This window comes from Pholcus phalangioides, unplaced genomic scaffold (assembly GCF_987345545.1).
Source record: "Pholcus phalangioides strain wild (caught in Gottingen) unplaced genomic scaffold, Ppha-v1.0 ptg000029l_1, whole genome shotgun sequence".
In the NCBI taxonomy this organism is placed as follows: domain Eukaryota; kingdom Metazoa; phylum Arthropoda; class Arachnida; order Araneae; family Pholcidae; genus Pholcus; species Pholcus phalangioides.
The window spans coordinates 3,698,858-3,719,899 of NW_028301619.1; the positions used below are offsets into that span (position 1 = coordinate 3,698,858).

At 35.2% G+C, this 21,042-nt stretch overlaps 1 protein-coding gene across 4 annotated transcripts in view; it reads right to left on the bottom strand.

The window, feature by feature from the left end:
* Window positions 1–19,673, bottom strand: part of LOC149067592 (cyclin-dependent kinase 6-like) — a 39,810-nt gene extending 20,137 nt beyond the window's left edge. The window contains exons 1-6 of one of the 4 annotated variants that reach the window (XR_016195319.1): window positions 19,517–19,608; window positions 18,883–19,191; window positions 12,475–12,622; window positions 9,652–9,816; window positions 2,368–2,477; window positions 2,073–2,123 (exon numbers count right to left, since the gene is read on the bottom strand). Coding sequence is in view for 2 of the 4 variants with exons in the window: in XM_089252444.1 (XP_089108570.1) it covers window positions 2,073–2,123; window positions 2,368–2,477; window positions 9,652–9,816; window positions 12,475–12,622; window positions 18,883–19,184 (776 nt within the window). In the remaining 2 variants the exon portion in view is untranslated. Of the gene's footprint in view, window positions 1–2,072; window positions 2,124–2,367; window positions 2,478–9,651; window positions 9,817–12,474; window positions 12,623–18,882; window positions 19,192–19,284 lie in introns of all 4 variants that reach the window. The other 3 variants (XR_016195320.1, XM_089252444.1, XM_089252445.1) reach the window with 3 other exon arrangements.
* Window positions 19,674–21,042: the final 1,369 nt, after the last annotated feature.

Below are 21,042 nucleotides of genomic sequence, written 5' to 3' on the forward strand. Positions count from 1 at the left end.
TATAAATAGGCAATCAATATCTCAAGCTTGCTGTGACACTTGGCTGGAACTGGGGGGAACTGCCCCAGACACAAAATTTAGAGAGGCAGCCGTTTTAGGTGGGAACAAAGAACACTGTTATAAAAATATTGAGTTTTAGAATTGTGAAGGTGGAAAAAATCCTAGTAACGGCCGAACCCAGTGCCGTCTTAACGCATGGCCCAGGGGCTTCAAGCAACGAGGGAGCCTTATAAAATGAGAGAGAGAGATCTGGTTTAAATATTCAAGAATTTGCCGGGTAGGGCCTCACAAAAATCACTTGGCCTGGGGCCCAAGATGGTCTTGAGATGGTCCTGACCCCCATCGCAACACAAACAAACATTAATTAATTAATCATCTCAAAATAATTAATGGTGAATGATTCACGAACCCTATTCTAGTTTGGGATTTGTCTTCTCGAACTCTCTCGTTCTGTCACATGCGCATACTGAATGCTTTTGTCGTATGCTATGGCTATTCAGTAAAGATTGGCATGATAAAAAATGATATAATTGCAAAAAACACAACTTTCTTCCTTCATGGAAAAAAAATTGGTATCCTTTTTTGTGGTCCCCACAAGGGTGGGGCTAACAAGGCTGTAGCCCTGAGGCCTGGGGCAATTACCATCATTGTTTGTTTTTTCCTATGAATTCTCTATAGAACCCCCCCCCCCCTCGTGAAAACTTTGGATTTGCGGACCCACCAAAGATCCCAGCGTAGGGGGCCCTGCTCCACAATGTGGGGGTCATGTCCTATCAGATGTTGAAAGGTCCCAACAAGCAAAGAAAGAGAGAAACAGTTCTTTTTTTGTTTATCCAGTTAAATAGCTTTTTCCGCCATCCATAATGTCTAAATATACACATTGACAGATGCCTTTCTTTTGATTCTTATATTTTGTTTACCCATCCCCAAACCCAGTAAAAGAAAAACTTGGCAAAAAGAAATAGTGAAAGAAAAATATTGAATGCCACAACTATAAAATCAGCCCAGATTTTAGGGGGGAAATAGTGATTCAGAAAAAAAAAAACTTATTAAGATGTAAAAATCTGTGACCTTCGCCCAAATTTTGTGACTTTTCTGTGACCCTTTTCTCATTCCGTGACTTTTCCAGGACTTCATGACTTTTCCGTGATGTCAGAACATATACTGCAATACACCCTGTATTCTGATATTCCGGACGAGTTCATAATTACTCTACACGTAACATACTACTGGCATTCACAAAAGAGCGAACACCCTCCCAGCTGAGATTAGTGTTTTGTTGGTAGAAAGCAACACCCCCCCCCCCAACTTTCCTTTGGGGGAAAAGTCAAACATACCTTTTGGGAAAATAGCGGATATACCCCCCTCCCCCTGTAAAAAATTTGATTATTGGCATAGGCAGGAGTATGTGTGGACGTGGAGATTCACTATCTCTGTTCACTGTATACACACTTTGTGACCCCCTGCCCATTTGAGAAACCTAATTGAGTTGCTGTATTTTTGAAATATATGACATCCATATTTGTTATGGACATCTTTTTCTCAGCCACCTCGTTGGGCATTTTGCCTGTTGTGGTATTGTATTTGTATAAATCAGCTTATGGTTGCAACTGATGCAACATAATTACTTTTCATTTCAAGTGAGAACTTAGATGTTCTTATTTATGACCTAATTTAATTGTCAATGATGTGAATTGTGATTCATTTGTTGAAATTAAGCATGCTTAAATAAATCAATATATCTATTAATGGTGACAAAATGTCTAACACCAGTTCTGATTATAATGAATTAAAAAGTTTAGTAATATATAAATTTATATATATTATTACAGGTACAGATGCTGTACTGCAAGAATATGCACGTCCTGCTATCAGAACTTGTGTGTGTGTGCTACCTACGCAGAATTTTTTTGTTTTTGCTATTGAAGATTTTGACCTAGCTTCGCATATGAAATGCTTTCCCTAATGACTTTTTTTCTTCTTCTTTATTTATTTTTACTTTCCCAGAGTAAGTGCATTGCATGCCTTCTGGGGTTGTTGTAAATAAATAAAAACATGGTTAAAAAATTTACCTGATGATTTTCCTCAACTGATCTATTTCATTTATTCCACGGAACAATGGTCTAAAGATAAATATAGTAAAAAAAATTAACAATCAGCAAAAACTTTTACATTTTAATACATAGTTTCTGTATGAAAAACCTAAATAAAAAGGAAAATTTTGGTTTTCTTTTATATTAGTGATTACTTAATGGTTTTTTGAACATAATTTCACCGAAGATTACATAAAATATCATAAAGATAGCCAAATACACATTGTAATTGCTTGTATTACATTAAGTTTTATATGTTAAAATGAAAACTTACTGTTTTGCTATAAGTTCAGCAAAAATGCATCCAGTACTCCACACATCAACTGGAGTAGAGTAAATTTGTCCAAGTAAGACTTCTGGTGGTCTATACCATAAAGTCACAACCTAAAACATATAATTGAAAGATCATTTATTCTCACAAAAGCATATTATTTTACCTTTCTATAAAGGAGAATATGAATGAAGAAATGGGGTTAACAACACATTACTTTAACATACATATTAACACACCCTTTTATCATTTTCTGTTCTCCCTCCCTTTTTCCCAGGAATTCTATGGATATAGATCAAAGTTCAAGGATGGGAATCTGCGAGACTGGAAACACAGGAAAGAACCGATCTATGAAGATAAGAGTTTACAGATGATCCCTGACTAGCGACTAGAACCAAATGAAAAATTACTTCTCAAGTGAAAGGAAGTTTCTTGTACATATGTAACATTATCAAATATGTAATTATTTATAACTTTTTTGTTTTGCATATACAGGTATAATGAACAACTATTTGTTATGGCACTATTATCAATAAATACACTGCAATGGGGAAAAAATAAAAGGCCAGGTGAAAACTGATGATCAAAAAGAAGAAAAATGCAGAATTTTTCAAAAACATTTTCAGAGATAATGAATATGACAACAAAAAACATTTGAAAAAAAGTCATTTGAAAATTCACAATACTTTTTTAGTAAATATATCATATTTATTGCATTAGCTGATTGTACTCCAAAATCATTCACAATATGATGATCATGAATGATTTATAAATGAAAGAAGCATAAATACAGGAAAGACATTCATTTACACAATAATGTTGGCTGAGTGTAAGTTGGCTCTCCTATACATGAGAATGCGATTGATGGTGACAATGTTTTACATTTTTCAAAAATATGAAGGGCGAGGGTGAATCAACGACAGTGGAGGGGATTATGTTCTAGCTAACTATGGTATACGGAAAGAAACTAAATTTAAAGCAGTCAGTGAAAGCAGAGATAGGGTTTAACTTATGCAGGGGTGGGAAGTGACTAAGTCCATTTCGGAGCAGCTTTGGAGCAGCAAAATTCAGGATTTGGAGCAGTTTTGGAGCAGCAAATTCAGGATTTGGAGCAGCAAATTCGGGATTCGGAGCAGATATTTATAAATTGGAGCAGTGAAATTAACAAGAATATTTTCATTAACCCTCAACCCTTTTCAAAATAAAACTGCACTGTCTTTTGTTATCAAACATCTTTTCGTCAGCTTGATTTTTGTGTTTTAGGCTTTTGACACCTTATTTGAAAGAGCGGCTATCATAAAATTTTTTGCACCCGTCTATTTAAGATGATTTTTGCTTACTGTGGGCACTATTTGCTGCCTTGAACAGCAGCACTTCAAATGAGCTAAAAAAATTTTATAAGTTTTTAATTTTTTTATACTTGGAAAGAAATTGTTGCAAAATGGGAGAGAATTTCGGAACAATTAACTCGATGTTTGGCGATTCAGCACTCATTATCTGGCGAGATTGGCGATCTGACATTCGCTATTTGGCGAGATTGACGATTTAACGCTCGCTATTTGGCGAGATTGACGATTTAACGCTCGTTATTTGGCGATATTGACGATTTAACGCTCGTTATTCGGCAAAATTAGCGATTTAACGCTCGTTATTCGGCAAAGTTTCTAAACTAACATTCGTAATTCGGCGGACATGCGCTTTTAACTCCCGGAATGAAAATTTTTTTCACGAAACATCGGGATTTAACACAATGACAATCGACTACAGTAATTTCTGCTGCTTCCAGTGACGACTTTTTTTTTTAAACGGAAACACTCGAATTTGCACTTTAAAGCTGAAAGGCATTGCAAGCCATCTTCAGTTCCACGATCACGGACAATATCGGGGTTTCGCGATGGAAAGCCCGATCAGGAGCCGATAGTTTAAGTATAGTGGAATAAAACACGCTCTTCTCTCTCGTAAAGAAATGTTTCGTGGCTAGCAGGAACAAAATTTTTTTGGCGTCCTTTCCGAAATTCCGGGCATACTGAAGCAAAATTCGCTATTTGGCGCAGAAAAATGCGAAAATACGCTATTGGAGCAGGATGGAGCAAGATATTAGTTTTGGCGCAGTGCGGCGCAATTGGCGCAGAGTTCCCACCCCTGCTTATGTGGATGGTCAAGTTTGCTAGAGATATTTGATTCAGCAAGTTGGCTTGGAGATAATACTGGAAGTATTAAAATTTAGATGTCCATGAAGAATTTTGAGAAGCACGGTTAATTGGGGGAAAAAGACGGTGACAATACTAAGAGAGGAAAAAATTAATTTCGCATTTTAGTTCTGAAATAGACAAAGGAGAACTGACCAACTGTCGTGGATAAAGCGGGTAGATTTATTTTGTATAGATTCCAGCTTCTTGATATTACTAGCAGTGTAGGGGTCCCAGATTTTGGAAGCATAGAGAGAATTGTAAAAATATAGGTTTGGTAACAGAGGAATCTAACATCACAAGTAGAATGCTTAAGGTTTGGCAAAGAAAGAAAAGTTTATCAAGACATTTCTGGTGCACATAATCGATATGTTTATTCCAGCGCAGGTCTGCTGAAATGATGACAATGAGGTATTTATATTGGGAAGCTCGGGATGTAGTTAAGCTATTAATAAAATAAGAAAATTTGCGAGGTGAAAGTTTACTAAAACAATTCTCATGAGAGTCTCATGTAATGTTGAGAGGCATTTGCCATGTGGAGCAAGCACCATTGGGAGATGGAATTAAGATTACGTTGGAGAAGTTCTTGATCTGACTTGTGATTTATGGTACAGTAGATTAGGCCAGTAGTCGGCAAACTCATTAATCAACAGAGCCAAATATCAGCAGTACAACGATTGAAATTTCTTTTGAGAGCCGAATTTTTCAAACTTAAAACTATATAGGTAGGTACATTGTTATTAACTTAATTAAGGTACTCCTCAGCTGGCCTTTGCTAAAAATGTCCTTGATCTGATTAAGGTACATTCGCTGAGGTCAACCCCTTCCAACTCTCCCACCAACACTCATCTTGTATACTTGTTTCGTCTATCTCCTTTCGTTCATCCTCTGTATATATCCAAACCATCTCAACATACCTTTTTCAATCCTCGACAGTACATCTTCTTCACTCCACAACGCTCCCTCTAAAATTAACTTAATAAACTTTACTTAAAGTTTATTAAGTTATTATTTTGTTGTCTTACGGATATCTGGCTCGCTTCTCTAGGGAATGTGCGGAAGACGGGTTGACTGTAAGCTCGTCCGACGAGATGTTAACCGGAGGACGTCGTTGATGAAAGCCCAGGGCAGGCCGTCTTGTGGGACAGAGATCCCAGGAGCACCGTCTTTGGATGGTCGCCCCTGGTGGATTGCTTCAGCAGTGTTGACGAATGTTAGATTCGGATGGAGAGAGGTGGCCACGGGAGAGCCATGATGAGAGGTGGTAAGGTGGTGGTCCCGGAGCGTCATCTTCAGACGTGTGGCCCTTGGTGGATCACTTCTAGCAGTGTTGACCGACGTTGGTTGTAGAGGCCTCGAGAGACCCATCATGAGAGGTGGTGGCCCAGGAGCATCATCTTTTATGATCTGGCAGGGTAGAGGTTGATATTCCTTAGTATGGAAAACATTGCATGTCCCTCCCCCCCCCCCCCCCATGTTCTGAGAGGAAACTCGTCTTTCACGTCTATCTACCCCGAGTACCTTAAAGCCGGATTTTCCTAGGAGCAGGTTTCCTGTGCGTTGCGCAACGTGATTCACCCAGCGGGACATGCTGTCCACTCACCAATAAGAAAAGCAGCATGACAGTTCCCTACAGAGCGCTACGACAGCCTTTTACGTCAGACGTGATTGGCTGACTGCTTCCGGAGGAGTCAAACGCATTGTGCGCCGCAGTTTTGCCGATATTCTCTTCACTCTTGTGTGTTTTCTTTCCCTTCCTTTCAAACCAGAGCATGCAGACAACAGAGTAGCTGATGCCAAAGCCATATACTATAAAGCCGGGTTTTTCAAGGAATAGGTGTTTTGTGCCGCTTGAACCGTACAGTAATTTCGTATCTGCAGCAACGTGTTACATAATCACGCTACGCGTTTGTGTTTTCCTAGCGGAGCGCATCAGATCAGGGCGGCTATATTATAGTATATGGCCTAGGCATCAGCTACTCTGTGATGTCTGCATTGCTCCGGTTTGAAGTGAAAGAAAACACACAAGAAGTGAAGAGAATATCGGCAAAACCGCGGCGCACAATGCATTTGACTCCTCCAGAAGCAGTCATCCAATAACGCCTGACGTAAAACGCTGCCATGAGCCATATTATGCTCGGTAGGAACACAGTCATACTGCTTTTCTTATTGGTGAGCGGACGCGTGTCACGCTGGGTGATTCACGTTGCGTGCGGCACAGAAAACCTGGCTTTATATAGCCGCCCTGATCTGATGCGCCACGCTAGGAAAACATAAACGCGTAGCGTAATTACGTAACACGTTTCTGCCAGCGCGAAATGGTCTAATTCGGTTCACGCTGAGCAAGAAACCTATTCCTAGGAAAACCCAGCTTTAGGAGAAAAGCCTCGTTTTCGACAACCTTTTCCAGAACGTCCCAGTTTCAACCCAAAATCCAGTTTTGATTGGTTGCAGAAGTGTCACGTGACAGCACAACGTCAGGCTTTCACTTTTTTTTTTGGCAAAAACCCATGAAAAAGATGACTCACTTGGGAGGGGAAGGAAAGGGAGTGAGAACAAAATGGCCGAAATGTGTGTCTAAACATGATTTCGTAAAAATCTGGAACTTTTGTGCTCCCACACGTGGTATTTTGTGAAAGAGCCACACTGAAAGTGCCGAAGAGTCCCATGTGGCTCGCAAGCCGCGATTTGCCAACCACTGGATTAGGCAATCGTCAGCCAAAAGTCTAGTGGTACAGTTGAAGTTTTCTGGGAGATCGTTAATATATATATTAACATATATATATATAATAATATAATAAGAACAAAAGTAGGGAAATTACAGAGGAGAATCCCTGAACCATATAAGCCCTAACATTTTATTATTCTCATACACAAAGCCAGGACCAGCACCAGAGGGGGCAAATAAAAAAAATTACATTTTTTTATGCCGTCCCAGTGTGCTCAGAAACTCAGTAAGTTGTTGCAGTCTCTCCTGTCAACTAGAAAAAAATGCCATGTTTCTAAGTGCAATATTTGCTGAAATATTCAAATTTGAAAAACAGAAGAAAATTGTGAAAAACACTAAATGCAGAAAAACTGTTGATTGAAGTGGTTCTTTTTTTAGACTATTCTGGAGAGCCACTATAAATGTTTTCATGGCAAGGAAGCTGGCGGGTGGTAAAAGCTTGAAAACCACTGATATAAGGAATCAGCTGAAGTTATATAGATCCCATGAAGGATCCCCCCTCCCTGCCGCCACAGTGGTGGTTGGCTGAAGTTAGTTTTCTGTGGTTTCCAACTTTAAGGAGCGAATGTGAGCTGATCTCCCCTTTAAAAAGTCTCTCCACAGAGAGCAACAGACCTAAAATCAGTACAAATGTAATTCAGTCATAACACGTCACTCACTTCACTTCTGAAATATAGATGGCGGCACTGAAAAATCAAACAACACTACATACGCATTCAGACTGTTAGATACACACACACAGTTACACTTCCGGCACAACTCACTAGGTAGTAAATCACCCATGGATGCTGATAGACCTGAGTTGTGCTCAGTTTGAATTTGAAAGAAAGAAAAGATCCCACGAAGGGGCCTTGCTATTACATTTGAACCAAACCATGTGCTGACCACCTTGGATAGTATGGAGAACACTGCAGAGAGAGAGAAGAAATGGAAAAAAATTCAGCTTGTGATTTCCTAAAAAGCCTCAATTATCTTAAAAATGTAGTTGTAATATGACAGCCGAAAAAACTTTTTATTTTGACAAATTATCAGAACATATCCAAAAATAGTTGTTTTATGGACTTTACTTGCACTATTAAAATCCTTCCAATTTGTCTACAAGCCATTTGCAAGGCTTGACATAGCTTTAAAAATTTACATGCCAGTCAGGCATGTAGCTTAAAACAATGAATGCCTGCATCAGTATTTTACATACTCAAAAAATTACATTCTTTGGACTTACTTTAAAAATTACAAAAAGTTGATTAGATAAAAAATGTGTAAATTGATATGAAAATTTAAAAGAATTAAAATTTTGAAAAATACATTCAAAAAATGTGGTCACCAATTAAAAATCTAAAATCAGTAAAACCACTAATTATAATTTTCCACACTGTTGGTGTCATAAAAGAAGTAGACAAGTTGCTGTTAATATCACCAGTGAATCATTAATGTTGCCCATTAATAGTACAGAACTGGACTTACGCAAGTGCAAAGGGCATAGCTGCACCTATGGCTCCCATATATGGAAGAACTGATAAGGGTTCAGCCCAGGGGACTAGGATGAATCCCATTATCATTATTTTGGCATTATTGTCATTCATCATTTGCCCTAGAGATCGAGCTGCAGGATGTGAAGGCCATGACTGCATCAGGCTGTTGAATATTAGGGCTGTAAAAATAGATCAAAATATTCTGACTATTATAACTGCCTAACAAAGCATTGTGCTGACTTTTCTGTGATATTTCACACGAGTGTAGGCACCCTTGTATCATTGCAGATAAAAAAAAATTAAAAATCAGAAGTCTTCAAAATCGAAAGTCTTTTGGTTTTTTTAAATTATGCCTGCATGCCCGATCAAAAATTTGACACGCCCCAGGCAAGTTGGGCAACAGATTTTTCCAACCCTGACTATGTATTTGGCAGCAAATTTAATAAACTAGTTGTTTTACATCTGTGATATTTCATCATAACATTTTTATTACATGCAGACTATTATCCTAATTCTGTAATAAGAATTTAAAAAAAAACTGAAAAGGAACTAATTCCAGGACACTGCAATGACACTCTTCATGCTTACTACAAGATGGTAAGAAAGAAACATGATGCAATTTATAAACTACTTGGTGGTCAAAGGACAAAGTAAAAAAATTTGAGTTAAACTCAAATTTTACACAAAATTTGAGTTAAACTCAAATTTTACAGAACAAAAAACCATCTGGAAAATACAAATAAACCATAAACTAAAAATATAATTACACTCAAATTTTACAGAACAAAAAACCATCTGGAAAATACAAATAAACCATAAACTAAAAATATAATTACACTAAAATGAAATAATTAATAATTAAATAAAATAATTATACTGAATTAAAAAAACTGGTTACCACAGATGTAAGTGCTGATTGGTAATCATAGGTGCGTGCCAACCCAAAATCAGTAAGTTTTACTTGACCGTTTGATATGAGAATATTTTGTGGTTTCAAATCTCTGTGCAAAATCCTGTTTATGTGAAGAAAATCTAGTCCAGTTAGAATCTGAAACATGATATCCTACAAGGAAGAAAAAATCCTTATTTGAATGAAGATATTTGAACATAAACTAACTTTTATACACGGAAAAACAATTAGAAATTTTTTTCATCCAAATTCTTCTATGTTGAATTGGAATAGTTACAATTTAACGAATTTGCTGCTTTTCTATTATAGCCTGCAGCATGTGATATACAAATACAAAGGCCACAACATGCCCAATGAGGTGGCTGAAAAAAAGATGCCCATAAAAATAAAATATGGTGCCAAATTATATCTAAACTATATCAAAAATAAATAATATGTTTGGTTTAGATCCACCATTAAAAATTTACTTTTAACCAGTTGAACTAAATAACATTTAACACTTCTTATACAGGCTAATTTCAGCTGTAATGCTTAACATATTTTATCATTTATGTATATTTGTATTTCTTATTGTCGCAACACCAGCATGATGTTATATTGCAACCTTGCCAAGGACAAGTTTTTCCCACATACACATGCACCTCGTCCATATTCCTCTGCGGAACTTCTAATGAATTGGTACATATTGGAATGTGTGTGTATTTATAATGAACCTTCCGTGAAGTTTGTTTCTGTGTAATGCTGCCATCTGCAATGAATTTTTTTAAACTTTGAGTTTTTTCTCAACTCATAGTGAGTGAAGTGTAATGAATGAATAATTGTATCGTTGTAAGGCTGTTGCTCTGTGGTGAGACTTTTTTTAATGGGCTACATCGACTTGCATTCGCCCCTCAAAGTTGGGACCTGCTGAAAACCAATTTCAGCCGACCACCACTGTGGACATACACATGCACTGCGATCACACACAATCTTGTCTTTTTTTAATCACATCAATGCACAAAAATATTGGGGCTTAACAAATCTGAAAATAAAATTTAGGCACCAGATCCCAATGTTTGCGGGGGAGAGTAGGCCACCCTACACAGACAACATTCTAATATTCTAATTTAAAAAAAAAAAAAAATTTTTGACGAAAATGAAAGTTTTAAATAAATACAGAACCCTATAAAAGGAAAAGTCATGCAGGGAAATTTTCAAATTTTGTAAAATAGAATTGCAAATACCGATCAAAGTTTGAAAAGTGGTCAAAATGACCACAGTGTTAGTGTTATCATTAGAATTACTGAGTGGTCAGTCTAACCCCTTTCTGAACTTTGATCACCCACTACATCTTTATTTTTAAAATTTTAAAATTTTCACTCCGTGACTTTTTCTAATTTTTCAAAAGGAATCTTGAGGCACAAAAAAAAAAAAAAAAAAAAAAAAAAAAAAAAAAAAAAAGTCATTGCATTGATTTTTTATAACTTATAACTACAACTACTGAGCAGTCACTGACCACAGTTGAAAATTTTGTTGCTAAACCAAATTTTAAATATACTATGAATACATTATTTTAGAAAATAAAATTATTTATTTTCTCTTCTTAAACTAGGGTATAGGATCGGTCATGCTTTGTTACATTTTAGGCGGAAGCAAATATACACGTTGCTTGAAAAAAGATGGGATAATTTTTAAAAGGGAGTAGAATGAATTTAAATAATCTATTTTATCTTACAAATACTTGGTGGAAAATAGGACACAAAGGTAATTTTATGTCAACGTAGACCAAAACAGTGACTGAATTTTGCATATGCATGATCGCGCACAGCCAAGAATACTGAATATAAAATTTCTATAAAACACCATTAAGGATTCTATAAATTATATAACCCCCTTTATACAAATTCTTTATAAAAATCAGTGTAAAAAAGAGCATAACTGAAAATCCTCTGTGCTCGTATGTGCATGTTTTTACATGTATGTAACAATTATTTTGACATCATTATAGTATTATATGAGAAATAATAAAATGGTTTGCCTGTTGCAACAATTTGAAAACAAAAGCTACAGAATTGCGACAACACTGCATGTTCTTTCTGCTAACCGAACCTAAAGATTCAGGTCACTTGAGCCCCCAAGAATTTTTGTGAAGTGTGTGCCCTAAATAAATAATTCATGACCACATACAAACCTATGCATGTACCCTCTCTTGTGTGTTTTATATAATTCCTTATACACAGGGCTGGACAAATTACAAAAAAAATATCTAGGCACCAAAAAAAAAAAAAAAAAAAAAAAAAATTTACCTGAAGAAAAAAGTCCAAAATAATCCTTTTCACTTTTTGAGGCATAGTCACCCTCTTTCATGTTGGCAGATGTGCTGCTATAAATTATAAAAATTTTGTGCTGTACAACATGTGTTCTCTTACAACAAAGTTTTAGGTGCCAATACTAATGTTTTAGTGGCGATCTGGGATTTGTCTAGCTCTGCTTATACATGAAAAGTCTGGCATCACTTGTAATTCTCCATTGTTTTGCCCTATTGGAACCTCCAGATTTAGAGTAAGGTGTCACTTGGCTGTCGTGAAGCAATTAACATTCTGAAATACGCTATATAAATTTTAGAAACAGAATATTTCTTCACAGGATTGGGACCCCAGGGGCCCTGTGTCCCCCAAAAACACGAATACAACAATATTTCAAAACAGAAAACCCTAGTTCTTATGGTACTTCTTTAAATCTAAAAATAAATCAACATTTACAGCTGTATCACATATTTTTGCAACAGCAGTCAAAGACTGCTCCGGTAGTGCTGGGGGTTAAGCAATTTACCTTGATTTTTCGAAAACCAAGTCCTCTTCTCTTTTCTTGCAACTCAGATAAATATGAAGCCAAGTCTTGATGCATATGCTCAAAAATCAAATAAATAATCATTTTGTGTTCGAGAAAATCTCTGGTTCCAATGCAAACATCGAGTAGTCTGAAAGTGACAAATGAAAAAGTTACATAAATACTCAATAGAGGAAAACGTGAATTCAGCAGTTCATCATGTGATATCAATTAAAAAAGGAAAGTAGGCCTACACAATGTACATGCACAAAGTCATGAGACTGATGTTTGAAAATAATGTCATTCTACTTCTTCTAATAAACAGTTCTTTACAGTGCGCTATGACTCATTTTTAAAACACTGGTTTAGTTGAGTTGTATCAAGGTACCTCAAATATACCAAGCGGACTCGTTGAGAGGTAAAACCAATTTTCTGTTCAAAGTAATGTTTAATCATTAAAAAAACATAGGGAACAGTTATTGGCTGTAGCGATAATATTGATGTTACACCTCGCTCAAATATGGCGGATAAGTGAGCCTGGGGTTTCCAGGAGCTCTGGTTGGATAGTGGTCATTGCCAAGTGCAGATGCATATTTTTTACTCTACATGAATTTGAAGCTTGAGCAAAAAACAGCTATTTTAGATGAGAACCTTACGAATGCTTCCATTAAGTGCTCAGCTGCTTTGTTTTTGAAAACATTCATATGACAAATTTATTCAAAATCACTGATTTTTAACTCAGTTTTCACATTGCTAATGAACCAGGACACTATTTGCCCAGTTTTCTTTATATTTACCTCTACACTTTGCATTGCCTACTATTCACTTCAACAAGTGCAGTGTTTCTAAAATGTCATAGCATGCAGTGGAGAACTGTTTATCTGATGATGCAGACAAAATTATTCTCACTCTGTTTTGATCATTTTTGTTGCACCACTGTCTTTTTCTGCACACGAGGTGTCCAAAAAAAAACTGGGTTTTTTGGTTTAAACCGGTTTTTTGTTTTAAATAGTATTAACATTAAAAACGATAAAACTTCTGAAAAATAATTCAAACTTCTATTAATTAATTAAAATAAAATGTTTATTAATGTAATTAACACTATTCCCATATTAATTAATCAATAAATATTTCTTACATTTTAACAAAAACCAACTTTTGCAATTTAATTATTTTTTGCTTAACTCAATGGATTACTTTGTGGTTGAAAATTCTTTTAATGTTATTATTAATCATATAATATAAAGATGTTTTCTCCAGTTACTTTCAGTATGGTTAATTAGGAAGCTATTTTGCAAAAACTATAATAAAAATTAAGTGAATATAATGTATTTAATGAAGCACAAATAATGCAGATTAATTAGCAATGATTTACGATATACAGGATGATTATAACTAAGATTCTGCATACGATTCTTCCCCCCCCCCCATGAGAAAATCCTGCATACGATACAGCATTTGTATATGCAGCAAAACATCGCTGCAACGATAATCGATAATAAATACATCTACAATGATATTTTTTTCAAATCTTGTTTGGAATTGCCTGGCTTAATGTCAACTCTCAGTACAAACAACATCATCTACTATGATAAACGCCTCTATAACCCGATATTTTTAGCAGAATTTTGAAATCGCCACAATATTTTTTATATTTTGTTCAAAATCGTTTTGAATTTAATTCTAACTTCGCCACTTGTTCTTGTTCTTTTGAAGACGTCTGATGACATCAATATTTTGCACTAAATGATCACCGAAAGCTAACGTTATTTGTATTGCTGCACTATGTGTACAACACAAAAGCACTATGCAGTAAGCTTTTGCACAGGGACAATACACATCTAAGTGAATTTTATAAATAAACTAATCAATTACAATTTTTTGTAACGAATAAATACATAAAAGCGCATTTTCCGATGATATTAACAATGCCCTATGATGCCAACTATAGCCTTGAGGACACAGAAAATGCTGGTGTCCTTGACGTCTCAGTAGCTATGACCATCACAATATCTTTTCTTCCTTCCTAGGAGAACGACTGCCATGAGAGCCGGGGGGGAGGGGGGGCCTTGTACAATAATATTCTTTTCTTCGTTTCTGGGTTGTTTTTTTTCTGTTTACTTGTACATGTGTATAGTTAAAAAAAATTTCAATGAGATCTAAGGTACGTAGTTCAAGATATCCGTCCATAAGAGTACAAATTGATATGATTGATATTAAGGAGTCCTGTCTATTTTCCTATGGGACATATCTGAAAGAAAAAAAATCAAAAAGATCTTTCCACGGGCCCCCCCCCCCTGACTTCCGGGCCCCAGGGCTGGAGCCCTGTCAGCCCCCCCCCCTGTGGGGGCCATGCCCACGTTAATATTCCTTTAGGAACTTCTAACATATAGGGGATGTGCTGGAGATTGCAATTCATCAAAGTTTGCAATCTGACCACTGTTCATAACATTTTGAGGTACCCCCCACAGCCAGAAGTTGCAAGGGTTAAGTTGCATCCTGTTATTGTCAAAATGGGTCTTCAGCAGCTGGTTTACTGGTATTGCAATGTTCATCTTGATAGTTGTTCATATATCCACACACTGATGCTGTGGAAGTGCCGAAATGATGTGGTTGCACAAAATAGATTATACTGCTGGCCAAGTACAGCATTATCTACTTGCACATTTTGCACCTTTTTTTTTTTTGCGAAAGAAACTTCCATTGCTTCAGGAGTATCCATGCAAATTTTCAAGTCATTCTGACCAGCACTTATTGTATAGTTTTGGAATCAAAACTTTAATTATAATCTCCCTGTATATAGCTGATTATTTTTCATAAATCTGTTACTACTATACAGTAGAACCTTGATGAACTGGGCTTAACAGTGAAAGTATAAAAAACAACTATTGAATATTAAGACTGGAGATATACAGTAGGAGATGTGCTACTTCTTATGGGAAAGAAAATGAAAATGTCTGTGAGGTAATGTTACTAGTACATTAGTCTTTGTTCTTTAAGGACAGCTGGTGTCTTTATTGGATTATAAGACCACCTGTGTGTGTGTGCCCCTAACATGATGGTGTCACTACTGTTGCTGCTTCTTTGTGAAGGGAAAAAGTAACACTGTGAGATAATACACCACTACATTTAGATGTGTGTGATGCAATCCTTATTCATGAATTTGCTTAAGATAGAGCATCAGAATGTAGCCAAAGGTTAGAAAATGTGGTAAGAATGCGAAATTTTGGCTTCTGTATACAACTTTAAATAACTAAGATACTTCATATGAAAAAAATATATATATTCAGTCTACTTTTATGAGACTTTAAAAACCACTTATACCAACTTATGCTATTAAAGATACACAATTAAAGATATACCATCAGAATGTACTCCCAAGAATATAAAATGTGGCAAAAATGAAAAATTTTAGATAATAATGAACCAATATGATACTTTTCAAGGAAAAAATGATATTTAAGCCACTTTTATTTGATTTTTTGAAAAAAACCAAACTGGTTCTTTTAAAAAACCACTTGGTTTAAACCAAACAGCCCTGTTGGGACCTACAATTTATTGCAGATTCTGAATGGCAGCCTTTTTTATACTCACCGAGAGGTTGGTGTGCTAACCCCTTGATGCAGGACTCCTTGTGGTAGCAATCTTTTTCTGTGGTCATGTCGCCGTTTTTTGTTGTACCCATGCATCAGGATAGTTTCTGACAAGCCCCAAAGCAGAATGTGCCAAAATCTGCGACGGACCTCGCAGAACAATTGGTGCAACAGCAGAACAATTTGTAAGAATTTTAAGAAAAAGTGCAAAAAACACTATTACATGTATGGGGAACATTTCCAGTCAGCTGAGGGCTTGTCGCAGAACAGTGCTAAACATTCTGCTTTGGGGCTGACAAGGACAAACCAGATATCGAACTCGCGACACTTTAAACGTCCTTCAGTACTTTAGGTGAGTATCGTATCGACCTGGGCTACCGTGCTCCACTCTGTTTTGTTTTGACAATATGACATCACTCTCTCTTTTTAAACACCCCTGATAAAAGACTGGTCATCTATATTAAACAGCTATGTGTACATTCTTCTAAATGTTTTAACTTCCATCAAATTTTGTATATATACTATACTGAGCCCAACCTCGAATGATAAATTACTTTATAACTTTTTGAAAATGTAAAAATTATCAAAATGTAATGCAACAAAAGTTTCCATTTTCAATAATAAGCTAACAAATAAAAAGAATCACTCTCAGGTCACTTGTGTTGTAACAGGCTAAATTTCTGAACTAGGACCTACAATTTGTTGTTGATTCCTAAACACGATGTTCTACAACCTTTTTTCAAATGTCTCACAGAAAGGTTGGAATGCCAAGTCCTCTGTGTGGGGACTTCCGGAAGTCCCGGCATATATATATTCTGCAGTTATTTTTTTGTCATTTCCAATAACTTTTGATTGGCCCTCAAACACTATATCAATTGTTTGATTAAAGTTTTCCAGTTTTTCATTTAGATAGAATACAATACCTGTCAAAACAACACTTTGCTGTACTTCTATAACCAGCTTATTACTTGATCTTGTACCACATGGCTTTTTCTTTTCTTTGATTGTTCACTTGGAATGATTCAAGATGTGCAACAAGCAGTGACAGGGGCACTGGAAGAAGTGGCAAGAAAAGTTGTACCTAATCTGCATTTCCATTTCTTATTTACATTTTGCTATATCTCGGTATGAACAATGGCAAATATGCTTAGTTGCACAAGGTGATGCAACTAAGTGAAATCTTACTACAGTGAAATCTCAATGTAATCATACTTTGAGGTCCAACAAAAAATATAATTGTAGAGGCAATATTATCATCGCGTGCCACCAAATTCATGCAGTTGCGGACACCTTTTGCAAATCGTTGTTAGTACTACCAGAAAAATGGGCTTTTAAACATTTATTTGCCGTAAAAAATTGTGACTCATAGTACAATAATAAAATTCCATTGCCCTGTAGATGGATTTATTGAATAACACTTTTGTGTCTTACACACGAGTAGAAATATCAGTTGAAAGTAAGAATATCAACAACTTAAAACACTTTCCGTGATCAGATGGTACAAAATATCTATGTTATTAGACACTCATGTCAGAACAAAAGCCGGTGTCAAATTCAAAAAATTTTGAAAGTGATTTTGAGCAAGATGTAAAAAATATTGTTGTAAGGGTTCCAAAGTCTGTTAAAAAAATAACATTACAGAGGGATTTTTATTGTAGTAAAGGATATCAGTGGATCAGGAGTTACAGGCAATTCCAAACAAGATTTGAAAAAATATTGTTGCAGAGAGATTCATCGAGTATTGTTGTAGCAAGAGCTTTTTACTATACTTCGAAAGACATGTTATTATTATAACTTAAGATACCATCTGTACACATTCTTTCCTAATATCGGTAAAAAAATTCTGGAATTTAACATACTGGTATATTTTATGTAATGATTGTATAGTTCAAAAGTTCAGATAAAATACCATAAATGTTTTTTTCAAACTTTTTTTTTCTAAATGTATCCAAGAGATAATAAAATTTGTGTGGCAAGGAATATTATTTTTTTTTATACTCTACAAAAATCTCTCAGGTTTGATGGATAAAAATATTGTTTTTCAATGATTTTGAGTCAAAAGTCGAATAATTAAAGTTCTGCGTCTCATTAACGAAATATTTTAACACTAAAATGTTTTGGGATTAATTGTGACTGAAGAGCCAAATATAATACAAATAGGGTAGCCTTTTCATGAGAGATGTATGTATAAACGAGGTTCCACAGTATATTTTTGGAACAAATCCTCATGGGAAAGTTTTAATACAATTAAAAATTTTCTATTTTAGCTGTGAATTAATTTATTTTTAGGAGATCATTTATTATCTGATTGAATCAAGCTTGACACTTTCAGCCATTTACTTATTTTGGCATGATAAAACCAACTCACTTCGGCTAATACAGCAGTTACTGTAAACCAGCAGTTCTCAACCTTTTGTGACTCGCGGAGCACTTTCTGGTATATAATGTCTATGGCGGAGCCCCTTAAGCATATTTTTTATTTATTCATCAAAGTCGCTGTGATTTACTCTTATTATTCAAAAACATTTACAATAGTTTTTCTTTCAAATTTACAGTTTTTTATATTTTCCTCGAGCGGCTGCGGAGCACCAGTTGAGAACTGCTGCTATAAACTATTAGGTCCCATTAACAGAATAATAAACTCGGTAAAATTCTTATTCTTAATGTTTCAGTTTTTAGTTACTTTCCTCTTTTTTTATAAATGGCAGTTTTCAAGCATTTTGCATCAAAAATAGAAAAAATTGGTGTACCAAAAACTCCTACATTAAAATAAATAAAAAAAACTTAATAAGGATGTGTGATCAGTAAATTTTTTCACCTGATTATATTTGGATGATTAACACTCTCAACATGCTTGAGAGCAGCGATTTCACGAACTGCTGTTGCTGGAACACCTTCTTCATGGTTCCAAATCAATACCATTTTTTTTATTGCAACGAATACACCAGGATGAGCCATATCTTTAGCTTTGAAGACAGTACCATATGTTCCAGATCCAATGGTTTCAATTTTTTTATATCTTTTTTTCATCTCCGCAATTGGGATATCATCATCTAAATCTGAATCTTCATCATCCATCACAAAAGAACTATTCACGCCTTCATCAGATTTATTTTGCATCCTAAAACTTAAGGTAAAATTTGGAAATAAAATCAAAAAACACTGTTCATTAATAAATAAATTTTTATAATAAAATATTATATAAACAAGTTATTCTCACCTAAAAGAACAACGAAAAAAAAAACCCCCAAAACGGAACTGTTTTTAAACTTCCCGAAATCAAACAAAAACAATGGATGTGTAAAATTTTTAATCTTTTCCGATTTTCATAGTTTTTTATCAAACTCAAAAAACTGGTCCTAAATATTGAGCTTTACAACATTGGATTTTACGAATGCCATTCACCAACATCGTAGAGGAAAAGTTTTAGTGTATATATATAAACACCTCACCTGTTCAACTTGTAAACACCTGTGACAGCAGCAAAACTTGAACAATGAACAGGTTTCAACAAGTGGGTTTTAGATCCTTGCTATAAAGCCGGCTTACGGAAGCACATGGGAAAGATCTTACTGTTATTGAATTGCTTACATTACTGCATGAGTCACTGAGCACGTTTATCATGACGTCAAACTGACGTCACAAGACAAAAATATGTTCTTTCTAGGTCAGCTGACCATACTTTCTTGGAGAAATACGGGATGTTGCGATTATAAATGAGGTTTTTGAATCACGTGATATTTCTCTCTTTCTTTGAGGGACGACATACAAACCGTATCCAAAGCAACCAACATGGCGACTTCCACGACAGCTCACAAAGATTGGAAGAACAAATATAAATTAAAGAAATGCAGAAATGAAATACTGTAGATGTCACAGCCAGGATTGGCAGGTTTTTGACACATGGCAGTTTTTGACGGTTTAAACTAACTTACTTTGACGTGACAGTTTAAACCGCGGTTTAAACTGTCACGTCAAAAACTGTCAAAAACCTCAAATATTGCTTTTCGATATAAAAATTCCCATTGGAAATGCACATGTTAATTGCATGTAATGTTTAAAGTGACTATGTTATACAAAGAATAAATATTTAATATGATTCTAAAATAATTGTCTACTCTCTACAAAATTATTTTGCACAATATATATATATATATTTTTTTTTTTTTCTTATAAAATATACAATTTGAATAAAGCATAGCATAAACACGAAAGGGAAAACTATGGAATGATTTGACATTCTCTGATTCAAAATGATTCTTGACCTTCCAAAATTTCTTCAACTGCTTATATATGTGTGCATTGATATAAACCATCTGCTGTACTCGTTTTACAGCAGATCAGAGTTTAAAAAAAGGTTTATTACATCATATATGTATGGTGATTTCTGTTATCAAATTATCTAGATAACCACTGATACTTAAAACGATACTCTTGTTGTGCATAACATTGAAATATATCTAGCGATCAAAATACTAAATTGTAGGACTAAAATGTCATTTAATTTGGCAATGCTAGCTTGTATATGTCAAACTTGGTTTATTCTTACTTTTGCATTATGATATGGTACATTTACTAGCATTTATAATGCAATGGTTTTCCAATCGAAGCTGTATTCAAATGTGCAAAACAAATGCTTTGGGTATCAAGTCTTGTCAGCTCTGCTTTGGTTGAAAATACTCTTTAAAGCTCTGTGAATTTATACACCCTGATCTAAGAAATTTTTAGGTGAAAATAAATGAGTTTAATTAGTGCATTAACAAATGCTGCATGAGAATTTTTATATGGAATAAAATTTTGGTCAGATCAGAAAATTTAAAATACACTCATGTCCATAAATTAAGGATAATTCAGAATCACACGGAAATCGAAATCTAAAGTAAAAATTCCACCTGTAGAATTATCACACACATCAGCAAGAATGATATGCAAATTTCAGGAAGCCACCAGATGATGCCGATAGTACGTCACAATGACG